The sequence below is a fragment of the Marmota flaviventris genome, chromosome 1, assembly GCF_047511675.1.
Source record: "Marmota flaviventris isolate mMarFla1 chromosome 1, mMarFla1.hap1, whole genome shotgun sequence".
In the NCBI taxonomy this organism is placed as follows: domain Eukaryota; kingdom Metazoa; phylum Chordata; class Mammalia; order Rodentia; family Sciuridae; genus Marmota; species Marmota flaviventris.
Window position 1 is genome coordinate 14941261 of NC_092498.1, and position 15025 is coordinate 14956285.

The following is a 15025-nucleotide window of genomic DNA, read 5'->3' on the forward strand; positions in this document are numbered from 1 at the left end:
GACGACACTTCCCGAAGTTTGGACTGCACCGCGCGTCGCTCCACTTCGGAAGGACACAGCCGCCCGGCGAGTCACCTCGGCTGGGCCCCCCCCACAGGACGCCGGGCGGCATCTCTCGTCACCCGTGGGCGGCCGCTAATTGATCTCAGATTGCCCTGGTGGCGAGGCGACACTAGCGGGCCGAAACTTCCTAGCTTCCGCGTCTCAGAACACAGACGCAACATCTGCCCTTCTTCACTCGGCAGGAACTTCCCCCGACCTCGGCTTCCACTCAGATATAACGAAGCCGGCGCCTCGCACGCGCCCGCCGTCCTCCTTCGTCCGCAGCCGCGCGCCCGATGCCGCTGCGCGTGTCCTGACGCCGCCTCCGCCTCTCCGGCCCCGGGCGCCCTTCCGCGGAGAGTTCCTTCAGGCCGCTGCGGAGCGAGCGGGGGGCGCGCGCCGCGAGGCGACGACGTGCGCGAAACGCACGGCCCCGCGCAGAGCGCCGGAAGCAGCCGGGCCCGGCCTCGCGCGTCGCGCGCGCCGCCCACACCCCCGCCGCCGCGGCCTCGCGCGCGCGCGCACTGAGGCGCCGAGGCCGCCGCCGCCGCCGCCGCCGCGGCTGCTGCTCCTGCTGCTGCAGGAGGCGGCGCTGGCTGGCGGCTGCGCTCGCTCCAGTCGGCGAGCGGAGCAGCGAGCGAGCGTGTGTGTGTTTTTTAAAGATGGCCGGAGCGGCGGCGGCGGTGGCCGCGGGAGCAGCAGCTGGAGCCGCCGCGGCAGCCGTGTCGGTGGGGGCCCCGGGTCGGGCCTCGGCGCCCCCGCCGCCCCCGCCCGTGTACTGTGTGTGCCGGCAGCCGTACGACGTGAACCGCTTCATGATCGAGTGCGATATCTGCAAGGACTGGTTCCACGGCAGGTAAATAAACCCCCTCAGCCCCGTCGTCGCCGCCGGCCACCGACCAGCTGCCGCTGCCGCCGCCGGCTGGCCGGCCGCGCCTCCCTCCGGCCGGGCCGCCGCGCCTTGCCCCGCACCCTACGGCCCCGGCGCGGAGCCCTCAGGCCGGGTGGAGGGGCGCGCGGGGCCCCGGGCTCGCCGGGCGCCGGGCAGGCTGCCGAGGGGAGCCGGTGGGCTCGCCCGGCCCGGGCGAAGAGTCGCCACAACAAACAGGAACAAAGGGGGCCGGCGGAGAAGTTGGCAGGGGGAACCCAGGCCGAGGGGACGCTCCGGGCGGCGCGGCGGGGACGGCGGCGGGCGCCGGTAGGGCCCGCAGCCCCTCGCCCGCCGCCGCCCGGGCCGCCGCCGCCCCGCCCCGCTGCGCCCGGGGCTCCGGCCCGACTCGCCGGCCGCCCCGCCGCCTGCCCGGCCGGCCGCCGCGCCTGCCTTGCTTCCGGGCGGCAGCGCTCGCTCTAGCCGCGCGTGTCCCCGCCGCGGGTCGCATCGCGTCGCGCCCCCTTTCCATCTTTATCAAACTTCCTCGGCCGTCGGGCGGCGGGACGGGGGCGGCGGAGCGGCGCGGCGGGGCTGGGCGAGTAAACAGAGCAACAGTTGAGGCACTCTCGGGGACCTGCGAGGTGCGGGCGGCGGGGGCCCGGCGCGGCGGCAGGTCGGCTCCGGGACGGCCCACCCGGCAACACACCCCCTGCCTCCGGGGGTGGGCGGAGGGAGTGGGCGGCAGGGCGAGGGGACAGCTCCTCCCGACCCCCCGCGTAGTCCTCGCGCGGCGGCTCAAACTTTACAAAGAGTGCGGTTGCAGTCGCCCGCGGGCCGGCGACATCAGGACGGCCCGCGGCGGCGGCCGGGGCGCCGGGGCGTCCAACTTTGGGGCGGCTGCGGCGGCGGTGGCGGACGTTGCCCTCTGATTGCGCCGAGCCTCGGGTTTGACGTTTGTGAGAGCTCGGGCCGCCTCCGCAGCCAGGCCGCCGACTCGTGTGTTTTGTAATCAAAGTGTGAGGCTAATAAAGGGCGGCGCCACAGCCTCTTGACTCCGGCGTGGGAGGATTCGTAGGCATTTAAACAAAGAAACTAGTTGAGGTTGGGCTCCCAAAGTCCTTATTTGGGTGTTGTGGCAAAGCCTGCGGTCACCTTTAGGTGAAGCCGGTTTCCTAGGCACCGTTGGGTGGTGTATCTTGGCGAGAGCACGCTCGCGAGTAGTAGCTGTTATGGTGACTGTGATTGTAGGAAGTGTCCTTTGATTGACAGCAGGACATTTAAATACAGCCTCCGCTTCCCCCTCCCCAATTTTACAGAAACAGTGCACGACCAGGCCAGATGTCTTAGTCTCCCTCTACTGGTCCGGCGAGAGAAAACCATTTAAATTACAAGGTTCTTTTCGGCGTTGAGTTCTAGGTATAGTTTACTTAATTTTGAAGTACACTTAGTTTTACTTAACCAGGTTAGAGGATTCTGGCGACAGAAAACAAGACAACACATTGTCACTTTAGAAGAAGGGCAGCATCCTCATTTTGTATAAGGCAATCTCTTAAAGAGTCTGATAAATGGTGGAGGAATATTATTGCAGTTTTGGCACTTGTGATTAAGAGTAAACTATCCATACATTTTTTTTAAGTTTAAACTGACGTTTTCCTATATTTTGATTTTCCTATATTTTGATTATATATAAAAGTGAAATTTGAAGATATAAAATCTTTCCAGGGGCTGGGGATGTGGCTCAAGCGGTAGCGCGCTCGCCTGGCATGTGTGCGGCCCGGGTTCGATCCTCAGCACCACATACAAACAAAGATGTTGTGTCCACCAAAAACTAAAAAATAAATAATAAAAAAAAAAAAATCTTTCCAGTTCTAACTCTACATCCTTTGTTTGTAAAATGTTCTAAGCAACCAGAATAGAGAATAATCCAAGCATGTAAGTTCTGTATAGAATAAGAATTAGAATCCATAGTGATTATGCAAATGTTTGTTTTCAATGAACTGTTTTTTGAAATTGAGGCTCTTTAAGCTGCATAAGAAACTTGCTCCACTATGCAATATAGAGATTTGATGGGTAGTAAATTTTAGACTAGAGCTTTTTAAATCTTAATTTAGATAACCTAATACTATACCCAACAAGCTTCAGGTATTTTCTGGAGAACTTTTTGTTACATGTGTAAGTTCACATTTGTAAACAGGAGAAATTGAACAGGAAATAAAGAGGACATATGTGAATGAGACACAGAGAGGCCAAAACAGATGTCCTCTGCTTTGTCACATGTGTGTGACTTCATGTTTGTGAAAGTGACCCTAAAATAGTACTTTTTGAGCCCAAGGTCTTTGTGACCACCAATAATTGAAACTTTAATGTTATTCAGATTCAAAAGTTAGAAAATTTACTGATATTTCCTGCCTTTCAAACTTTTTTAGTAAGTTTAATTCTTAAGAATTAAAAAAATAATGAATTAAATTATTGGTAATTTAGGATCTATGTAATTTTCTTGGGCTCAGTAGTTTTTTTTTTTTTTGGTATTGGGGATTGAACTCAGGGCACTCTACCACTGAGCCCGAGCCCCAGCCCCAGCCCTATTTTGTATTTTATTTAGAGTCAGGGTCTTACTGAGTTGCTTAGTGCTTCACCTTTGCTGAGGCTGTCTTTGAACTTGTGATCCTCCTTTCTCAGCTGGGGTTACAGGTGTGTGCCACTGTGCCTGGTCCTGGGCTCAGTATTTACTCCACTGTTTAGTGTACCATGAAATTTTATATATATATATATATATATATATATATATATATATATATATATACATACATACATATATATATATACACACACACACACACATATACATATATATGTATATATACACATATATATGTATATATATACATACATATATATATTTTAACACATCAGACTTTCTTGTTTTTTAAAAAATATTTATTTTTTAGTTATAATTGGACACAATACCTTTGTTTTATTTGTTTATTTTTATATGGTGCTAAGGATTGAACCAAGGGCCTCACATGCAGTATAGGAGCACTCTACCGCTGAGCCACAACCCCAGCCCCAGACTCTTTCTTATCTACTAATTATTAAGCAAATATAAGAGAATTGGCACCCAAAAGACTAAGGTATATCTTCAATACCCATGCTCAGATGTCTTATAGTTTACAAAAGTGGCATCAGCAGAGGAGAAAGCAGGGGAATAAGAAGTTGGATACAGAGAATTGCCTTTATCTGGACAATTTTTTGATAGTTTTATTTCTTTAAATAAAATAACTTTTTAAATTTAAGGAGTCAGTGAATCAGTATAAATTTTGATTCATCCTGCTTGGAGTTTCTGATACTCAGAAATCTGAAAAGTTGTCTTAATTTCTTCTGATGGAAGAAAGGTCCTTCCTTGATGTTTTTCAGCAAGGCTGCAGGGGGAATGGAACAACTTCTTCCAGGTCTGGGTGTGCATCCTTGGTGTTCAGGAGTTCCCATCCCTTCATCCACCCAGGCCTTTTTGCAAGAGAATGGAAGAAAGAACACTCACCAGGTATGGTGTGGTGTATAATTGCTACTCTAGCTGAGGAATTAGCATAATTTTCCTGGGAAAGTTCCTTCCAACCTAGAGATGAAATTCTTCCTTTCCAAGTCCTGGGTGGAAGTAGAACAATGGAGGTTCTTCCTGATAATGCCTCACTCTCTAATCTTCAGGCTCCATGACTTTCTATAGCACTTTGACATCATCCCATGAAAAACTGTATCACTGCCCTAAGTAAATTGTCTTAGAGTGTCTGCTGTGTTCCCATTAAAATCAAACATTTTTTTTTAAAAAATATGTTTTTAGTTGTAGATGGACATGACTTTATTATTTTTATGTGGTGCTGAGGATTGAACCCAGTGCTTCACATGTGCGAGACAAGCACTCTACCACTGAACCCCAAACTCAGCCCCAAACTAAAAAAGTTTGTTTATTGATTTTTAAAATCTCATATTCTTTTTATTTCTAAAAGTAATTTGGGAAAATTGAAAAGTAATACAAAGGGCCATGTCTTCCAGAGATAACCTCTATTTTTAATATTTGAGGTATGTTTCTAGGTGTATTCTTCCTCACCACACCCCAGATTGAATTCAGGGACACTTTACATCCCCAACCCTTTTTTATTTTTTATTTTAAGAATTGAACTTGCAATTATACTTGAGTAGCTAGAATTATAGGCATATTGCACTGTGCCTGGCATGTATATCCTTTTTTTAAAAAATTGGTATTTGTTTTATGCATTCTGTTGTTAACTGAATTTTCCATTAACGTGTACTTTCCCTATATCTTTAATCTTCTTTGAAAACCTTTTTAGTGATAGCATAGTATTTAATTCCATGAAAGTACTATATGCTTGAAAATCATTCCCTTTTTAACAATTGCTTTACACTTTCTTGTATTTATTAATGGTATGATTGACATAATTTTAAGAAATTATTGTGGGTATCTCTATTCTGTAGAGTAAACCAGATAGTCAATACACATGAAACACTTAGAAGAAGACCTGGCATGTGTAAGTTCTCAATAAGAGTTTTCCTTGAGCTAGAATTTTTGGTCAGAAGGTACAGATGTTTTTAGATTTTCTGTGTCTACTACCAGATTGTCTTCTAAAAAGGTTATTCCAATTTATGTTCTCATCAGCAGCGCCCACCTTCTGGTTCCTTGCATCCTTACCAATCTAAGGTGTTATTCATTTTTACCCTGAAAACAAATAGAAACTTTGCTGCTCTGTGGATAAGTGAATATTCTCACCAAAAGAAATATCCAAAATTATTCATACGGCTGGGGTATGCTCAGTGGTAGAGCACTTGCCTAGCATGTGTGAGGCACTGTGTTTGATCCTCAGCACCACTTAAAAAAAAAAAAGTCCATCAATAACTTAAAAAAAAAAAAAAAAGCCTACCAACTACTTATAGCAATCCCTGAACTGGAACAACATAAATATCACCAACAGTAGTTTGGATAAATTGTAATATATTCATAGAGTGGAATGCTACTCAGCAATAAAAAAGAATACTCTATTGATGTATGCACCATTGTGGATAAATGTCAGAGATGTAAAATGGAACAGAAGAAGCCAGGCACATTTTTGTGAAATTCAAGTACAGGTATAATTGAAGGATAGAAGCCAGAGAGTGTTTATGTTTTCTGGGGGTTATTGGCTGAGAGGGAACTTCTTGGGTACAGGGAATGTTTTGTGTCTTCCTCTTGAGTACTGATTACCTGTGTATGGATCTGAAAATATGAGTTTTCTGTGCACCAAGGATTTAAAAAGAAACCTTTTATTTTAATGTTTGAAGTATATTTTAATCACTAAAAAGTTGTTGATGAACCTTTATTTTATTTATTTATATTTATATTTATTTTATTATATATTTATATTTTATTTATTTATATGGACCTTTATTTATTATATTTATTTTTATTTTATTTATTTATATATTTATATGGGGTGCTGAAAATTGAACCCAGTGCCTCATACTCGCTAGGCAAGTACTCTACCACTGAGCCCAGCCCACTAAACAGTTGTAAAAATTAAAAATTTGCCAATTTGGTAGCTGATGTCTAGTATTTTGTAATTTTGGTTTTTGTTCTTGTGTTTTATCATTTAAGTATGATGTTGACTTTGGTCTAGTTTGTTGTATACCAGGCTCTTCTCTTGGTGCTAGGAATATAGCAATGAGCAGAACAAAGTCCTTGCTCTCTGGTTATATATTCTATTGGGGTGCAGGAGAGGTAAACAAATGCATATGGCAAATGAGCAGCGCAGAGTGCTGTGAAGAAAAATTGAGCTGGGAACAGAGAGAGATAGAGTAGTACTGATGCTACTTTCATCTGGTGTGATTATGGAAAGCCCTGAGGAGACATTTGAGCTCAAGAATGCCAGGCCAAAGGAAAAAGAAGTTCAGGGTCCTGAGGGTGAGCCATGCTTGTCATTTTATAGGAAGAACAAGAACACTCATGTGGAGGGATATGGGGGTCATTGTTGGGTCTCATAGGCCAGGACTAGTATTTTGGATTTTACTCTAAGTAAAGATTTGATCTGAGTGGAGGAGTAACTGAGCTGACATAATCTTTAAAAGAATCAGTCTTGCCTGGCGTGGTGATGCATGACTCTAATCCCAGCGTCTTGGGAGATGGAGGCAGGAGGATTGCAAGTTCAAAGCCAACTCAGCAACAGTGAGGTACTAAGCAACTCAGTGAGACCCTGTCTCTAAATAAAATACAAAACAGGGCTGGGATGTAGCTCCATGGTTGAGTGCCTCTGAGTTCAGTCCCCAATAAATGCCGCCACCCCCCCCCCCCAAAAAAAAAAAAAAGAAGCATTCTTAGTTTGGGCGCATAGCTCAGTGGTAGAGTGCATGCCTAGCATGTATAGCATCTCAAGCTGATTATGCCTGCTTGGAGAATAGACTGGAAGAAGGCAAAGGTAAAGGCCAAGATACCAGTAAGAAGGCTATTGTAATAATCCAAGTGACAGATGCTCTGCAATGTTTTAGTAGGTTTTGGTAATTTACAAATGTCTTATGTTGATGTTTATTTCTGCAGCTTGAATGAATGAAGGACTTAATTCATGGGTAGAAGAATTGGGTGGGGATTTCTTAGGTACTTGCCCTACAGAACCACAGAAACTCACTTGAACACTTACCAAATGTTTTATCAAGTGCTAAATACTGTTCTAATTACATTACATGTTTAATTAACTCATCTAATTCTCACATTTGCCTTGTTGGATAAATGTCAGAATTATCCCATTTTACAGATGAGGAAACTGAGGGTTAGAGAGTTCAGTAACTTCCCTGGGGTGCAAAGCTAGAAGGTAAGAGCATTGCAGTGGCTAAGTGCAGAGCTCATGGCTCAACTAGTAGCTGTCCTGGGTATCCTCTGCTCCTGGGTAGTACCCAGACTCAGGAAAACAACTAGATGGAAGTGGTTTTGTTTCTGTCTTGAGGGTGTGCAGATAGAACAGATTTGACAGGGTTCCAGAGAGAGATGCCTAGAAACCTCTTACTTTTTTTTTTTTTTTTTGGTACCAGGGATTGACCCAGGGTCACTTAACATCCCCAGCCCTTTTTATGTTTTGTTTTGAGACAGGGTCTTGATAAGTTGCTTAGGGCCTTGCCAAGTTGCTGAGGTTGTCTTTGAACTTGTGATCTTGAGATTACTGGCCTGTGCTACCATGCCTGGCAACCTCTTACTTTTTTGGTTCTTTTTAAGAATTATGTTCTTCAGTATAAATATCTAAAAATGTATTACTGCTTTAGGGACAAAATATTTATATAATATTTGAAACATTTTCAGATTTAACTTTGCTTTCATTTTTGTTATAAATGGATTTCTTATTAGAGTGTATTTGATATTTTAAAATTAGTTGGGAGTTGGAATTATTTTAAAAATTTGCTTTATAGACATTTGTTCTTAAATAATGACATCTTTTAGTGTTAGTATTATAAACTCACTAAATGAACATATCTCCCCATAATAAAACAAAGTGTCCATTTATTGAACTTTCCAACTTCTTCTTTTTGTTAAGACAGTTTATAATAGGGGTAATAGGGAACATAAGAGTTTTCTCATCAAGCACTTTTTTTTTTTTTTTAAACCATTAGTTTGGGGCAGATTTCTGCTTGTTATCCTCTTATATCCTGTGTTTTTAGATTTGAAATTGAGCTTTCTGATCATCCAAGGGGAGGAATGCTTTTATTTTTGAAGATTTGAAGTGGGGGCTTGAGAATAAGAACAGGTGTAGAGCAGTTTGATTATAAAGCATGCTTTGGTTGATTCTAGCAATTTAAACTCCAAGATAATTTGCACAGCTTTTGAACAGCTGGCGGGTGCTGATCTCACAGCTGCTAGCTACCAAGTTTTTGGTTCTTTTTGGAAGTTACATTTTATTATTATAGTGATCCTTTATTTTTTTTTTTTTCCCTCTTGAGGTAGTGAGGATTGAACTGGGGCTTCACACATAGTAGGCAAGTACTCTATGACTGAGCAACATCCCCAACCCTTTTTATTTTATTTTGAGATAAGGTCTTGTTAAGTTGCCTATGCTGGCTTCGAACTTGTGATCCTCCTGCTTTAGCTTTATGATTAGCTGGGATTACAAGTGTATGCCACTGTGCCAGTCTTTACTTACTTTTCTGTTAATAAAAATGTTACTTTCCTCATTAATTATAGTGTGAGTTAATAATAACTTGTATTTGTGTGTGTGTGTGTGTGTGTGTGTATTTGTGTGAACTCTGGTTCCTTTTATTGGAAAATCATGTTTAGAAACTGATGGCTGTTTGGCACTAGGCAGGCTCATTGCTTCTAGGTATACTCAGTAGACAGAGCTAGGAAATACACTAATCATCCACATACATGGACATCTGTGTTTGTTTCTGTATCTGTGTATGGTGAAAACCACAAATTTTCATAATGATACCTTTGATTTTAGTCCAACAGCACAGGGTTTATTTTAGTCTTTTCCTTTTCCCTACTTGTAACTTTTTTGTCCAACAGTGAGAAACTCAACTCTCATTATCCATGATAAATATATTTGTTGAATCCCAGTGAATACGTAAAGTAACCCTAGAATTGTTAACCCATCCCACTGTGAGAAACAAATTTTCTAGGTATTACAGTGTTTTTATATAGTTCTTTTTATCTTTAACCTTATGCTATCCAGTCAAAATACTGTTTTCCACAGTTCTTAGATTAATTCTTTTCTCCCCTACTGTGGTGTGCTGTCATTTTTATTGTAACATATCTAGGTTTGTTTATTACTGTTTATATTGCAGTTTGATTCTTCCCACATTGTAATTGGTTGTAATTGTTGATTCATAAAATTATGGTTTTACGAAAGGTATACAGAGAAATGTCACTCCCACTTTGTCCCTCCTATGACTTTCTCATTCTTTTTTTCTACACTTTCTCATTCACATCTTTAAGTGATCAGTCCCTTTAGCTTCTGGTTTATCATGTGTGTGTGTGTGTGTGTTTTGATTGTTGTCTTTAACTTATTTTTTGGTGCAGGGGATTGAATACAGGGCCTTATGAATGCTAAGTCCACCATCTGCTACTAAACCCTGTTTATGTTTGGTTATTTATTTAATTTTATATTTTATGATGCTATGGACCAAACCCAGGACCTTGCACATGTTAGGCAAGTGCTTTACCATTGGGCTGCACCCCCACCACCCCTTGTGCTTTTAGTTTGTTTTTCCCACAAACAAGCAGAGGCTTATGTATTTTATCTTCTTTCTTTACCTGAAGGATAGAATATTATAAATGCTTTTTTGTACTCTCCCCGCCTTTTTAAATTATATATACTGGAAATCACTTCATGTCAGTTCATAGAGATCTTTATCTCTGTATAGTACTCCTTTGTGTGGATGTACCATGTCTTATTTATGATCACTCTCTTGTATATGGGCATTGAAATTTATGGTATTTTGCAGTCACAAACAATTCTGCAATGAATAATTTGTGCGTATGCATTTTCATATTGTTGGAAGTATATCTTTAGTTAGATTGCTTAAAGTGGGATTATTTGGTTAAAAGATATTTGCAACATTGTTTTATTAGGATTACTAGGTTTCTTTCCAGAATGGTTGGACTAGTTTGCATTCCCACCAACAGTGTATAAGAATGCCTCTTTATCCACATCCTTGCCATCAGGATGCTGTCCTGTTTAAAATCTTTTTCAATTTATGGTATCTGTGTTTTAATAGGCATTATAAGTGAGTTTGAACATTTTTCATGTTTTAGAGCCTCTTTTAGAATCATTTGTTTACATTGATTTCTGATTTTGTCAGGTTTTTGGTCCTTTTCCCCACTTTTTAAGAGCTCTTTATGTATTAGAGATATTAACCCTTTGTGATGCGTTCTAAATATTCTCTCCCACTTTTTACTTGTCTTTTGGTTTTGTTTATGGTGATTTTTTTCCTGCCACATAATTTTTTAAAAAAATATATTTTTAGTTGTAGATGGACACAGTACCTTTATTTTACATGTTTTATTTTTATGTGGTGCCAGGGATTGAATCCAGTGCCTCACTGCATACTAGGCAAGCACTCTACCACTGAGACGCAACCCCAACCCCTTTGCCACATAATTTTTAAAAATAGTTATGTAGTCATATTTATCAATTTTTTTCTTTTAGTAAAAGGTGAAAGATATGATTTAAAGAAAAACCAGAGTGTTGTCAACTGTTTATTTTAATTGGCTCTGGATTTTGAGTCATAATTAGCAATCCTTTCTCTACACCAAGGAGAAAGAGAATTTTATCCATTTTTTTTCAATAGTATATGTATGGTTTTGTTTCTTAAATTTAGATCCTGATTCATTTGGATTTTCTTCTTGTATATGGTACAAAATAGAAATATGATATTATTTTTTTCTAAACAAATATCCAGTTGTTCCAGCACTGTTTATTGAAAAGTTCATATTTGCTCCAGTGATTTGATATGCCAAAAGTGTGTGTGTGTGTGTGTGTGTGTTTGTGACCCAAAATTCCATGCTTTCTAGTCTGTTCTACCAGTCTGTCCATTCATGTACCAGCGTCACAATTTTTTTTTTTTTTTTTTCTGGGTACTGGGGATTGAACTCAGGGGCACTTGACCATTGAGCCACATCTCCAACCTTATTTTATATTTTATTTAGAGACAGGGTCTCACTGAGTTGCATAGCGCCTCTCTTTTGGTGAGGCTGGCTTTGAACTCAAGATCCTCCTATCTCAGCCTCCAAGCTGCTGGGATTAAAGGCATACGCCACCACACCTGGCCAGTATCATATTATTTTAATTACAGAGGCTTTTATAGAATGTTTTAACTCTGGTAAGATCAGTCTTGTTCTTATAGTTAATGTTTTTTTTCAGTGTTTTTCTGGCTATTCTTGCAGATTTCTTTTTCTGTAGGAACTTTAGTATCAATCTATCCAATTTTATTAAAAAGCTTATAGATATTTTTATTGGGATTATATTAAAATTTTAAATTAACAGTGAGAACTGACATTTTTATGATATTGAATCATTCTCTCCCAGAATAGGGATATCTCTCTTTATATCTACTTTTGTATCTTTCAGGTATTTTAAAAAATCCTTCTTTTTATATATTTTGCTCATTTCTTGTTAAGTTTACTCCTAAATATTTAATTTTCCTTGTTTACTGTTGTAAATGGCATTTTCTCTACAGTTTGTTTATTATTGGTTATTGTTTGTATATATGCAGAATATTGCTTTTTTAATGTTACTTTTGTATCTTGTTGTCTTACTAAAAGAATTAAGTTAGTTAAATCATTATAACTAACTAGTTTGCCAGAAGTTCATATCATATGCAAATAGAGGTGATTTTACCAGTTTATACTGCCTCTGATTTCTCTTTAATAATTTCACAGGCTTACATCACTAGTTCAGAGTTGGGTATTGACAGAGATAGTTCTGTTCCTGGTCTTAGTGGACATGCTTCTATGTCCTGTTGAAAGAAGATACTAACTTTAGGACTGATTTTTTTTTTTTCATATAAGGAAAGTTCTTCTGCTTTCTTCCCTCCTTCCTCCCTCCTTCCTTCTCTCCTTCCCTCCCTCCCTCCCTTCCTTCCTTGCTTCCTTCCTGTGTTTTTGTCATAAATGGATGCTGAATTTTGTCAAAGACTGCTTAAGCATCCGTGGAGACAACCCATATACCTTTTTCCTTAGGTCTGATAATATAATGATTTTAAGTGTAACTTGTCAGTAGCTGCTATGAAGAATAGGCTCTTGGGTAAATAGTCTTAACTACTTGATTCACTATTGGATATTTAAATTGTACCTTATGGATGCTCTGTACCTAAATTTAAAGATATTATCCTGTATCTAAATTTAAAAAGATCACTGCCTTTGATAGTTTTTAGAATAAAACAAAACTGACATAAGTGACTTAGAGGAATAAAGAAACACTGAGCAAGCAAATGAATATAATAGGAGTCCCCAAAGCATAAATGACCAGGAATTTCCTTAAAGCAGCAATTTCTTTTAATCCTTCCCACCCGCCCTTCCCCAACACTACGGAGTGTTTTGTAAGCCTGTATTTTGTGACAGGGATTTAAGATGAAAGTTCTGAAGATTCATTCTGGGGCTGGTTTATCATTTACTGAATGCTATTGGAGAAAATTAAAAAAAACAACAACAACCCAGAAGTAGAATAGTATAATATGCTTTTAGGTAACCAGTTTTGTCCCCCAGGGAACATTGGCAATGTCTAGAAACATTTTTAACTTGAGGCAGAGGGTGATTACTGCTGGCTCTAATAGGTGAGGGTGCTGCTGAACATGCACTTGTGGGCCTGGTGCAAAATGGCCAAATGTGTTCTTGTTGAGAAACCCTGATTTATGGATTTTTCTTTTTGTGTCTTTCTTTTCCCTTTTGTAATCTGCTTCAGAAAGTACTTATCCTATAAAATTTTCAGTTTTTGGATATTGCTGATTTACATCCCTATAGTGTCTTTTAATATATTCTTCTTTTCCTGTAACCTGTTTCTTTCTTTCCTGATTGGTAGTTGACTGTAGAGGAGCTTGATCAGATTCAGGTTTTTCCCTTCAAGAATATTTTATAGATGGCTGATGTAGTCTTCTGTCTTCTATCAGGAAGCTAATCAGAAGGCTTAAAATGTCTAGTGGTTTCTTTTTTTGTCATGTTTGCAGACATCATTGAAAGCTAAATAATGATGGAAAGTAATATTTTCATTTCAAAGTTTCTTTTTTGTTAGCTGCAGTACTTCTGTAAAGAGAAAATTTTCCTTCAACTATTCATTTACCTAGTTGTACAGTGTGTATAGGACAGGCAGAATCAAACACTTGCTTTCCCTCTTCTTTAGTTTTAAAAAATTAATCAGATCATTATGTGTTAATTCTCCATTGTTATTACTTAAAAAAGAAACTAAATGTATAATATTTATTAGTTTTAGGCTATACAAAGAGGTAAAAAGATGGATACAAAATGGTTTTTGTCTCCTTTGACCACATAACCTATCATTAAAATGATAACAACAACAAAAATGGGAACATGGCAGTGTGTACCTTCAGCTACTGGGGATGCTGAGGTGAGAGAATTGTTGGAACCCAACAAGATCCTGTATTAAAACATTAGCAACACAAAACAAAACAAAACGAAAGATCTGGGAAGAAATTCAAGCAGTGTAGACAGATTGAAAAGTGAAAATCGTTTTTCTCTTTCCTACAGTCCCAACCCCAGCGATTAACACTATTATGTGAAAAGTTTTGAGTTTTCATCCAGAGGATGGGATCATACTATGAACCTGTTTCTGTATCTTTCATTCATTAAAATTCTCTGACAATCTAGTAAAGTTGTTTTTATGCCAGCATATATAAATATCTCCTTTTTAGTAGTTGCATAGAATTCCATTTTGTGGATTTGCCTTCTGTTGAGTGTGTGTGTGTTGTGTGTGTGTGCTTGGATTGGGTTCTTTCTTCCTATTTAACAGTGCTATATGAAATATATATATGTATATATGTAAATAGATATTATTTGTGCATATATTTAGCTTTTAGAATAAAACAAAACTGACATGCATTTGGATATCCTTAAAGAAGGTTTCTAGCATTATACGTTTTGAAATTGTTTTTATCTGTAATCATATTTTAAAATTTGTGTTCTAGAGGGACCATTGATCAAAGAAAGGAAACATAAGAAAACTGATACATAAGTTTGATGAGTTTAAATATGCAATCCAAATGTAAGATGGTTCTTTACCAGGGCTCTAAGTCATATTTATCTGATAATTCTGATACATCAAAAATCAGTGTTAGGGGCTGGGGTTGTGGCCCAGCAGTAGAGTGCTCGCCTAGCACAGGCAAGGCCCTGAGTTTGATCCCCAACACCACATTTAAAAAAAAAAAAAAAATATATATATATATATATATATATATATATATATATATATATATATATGTAAAAGGAATCATCTTAAAAAATCAGTGTTAGAATTGAGACCTTACTGGAAATAACTGCTATATTATCTTCTTTGGGGGTAACTCAATTGTCTTCTTTAAAATTGTCACTTCTAAAAGTGAATCCCAAAGTGGAGAAATTTTGAGTTATTTCTTGGG

The 15025-nt window shown here is 40.2% G+C and overlaps 1 protein-coding gene across 1 annotated transcript in view; it reads left to right on the forward strand.

The window, feature by feature from the left end:
• The first annotated feature begins 622 nt into the window (after positions 1 to 622).
• Kdm7a (lysine demethylase 7A) overlaps positions 623 to 15025 on the forward strand; it is a 78430-nt gene continuing 64027 nt past the window's right edge. Inside the window, exon 1 of the mRNA XM_071611702.1 lies at positions 623 to 898. Coding sequence (XP_071467803.1) covers positions 705 to 898 — 194 coding nt within the window. The 5' untranslated portion in view covers positions 623 to 704. The remainder of the gene's footprint in view (positions 899 to 15025) is intronic.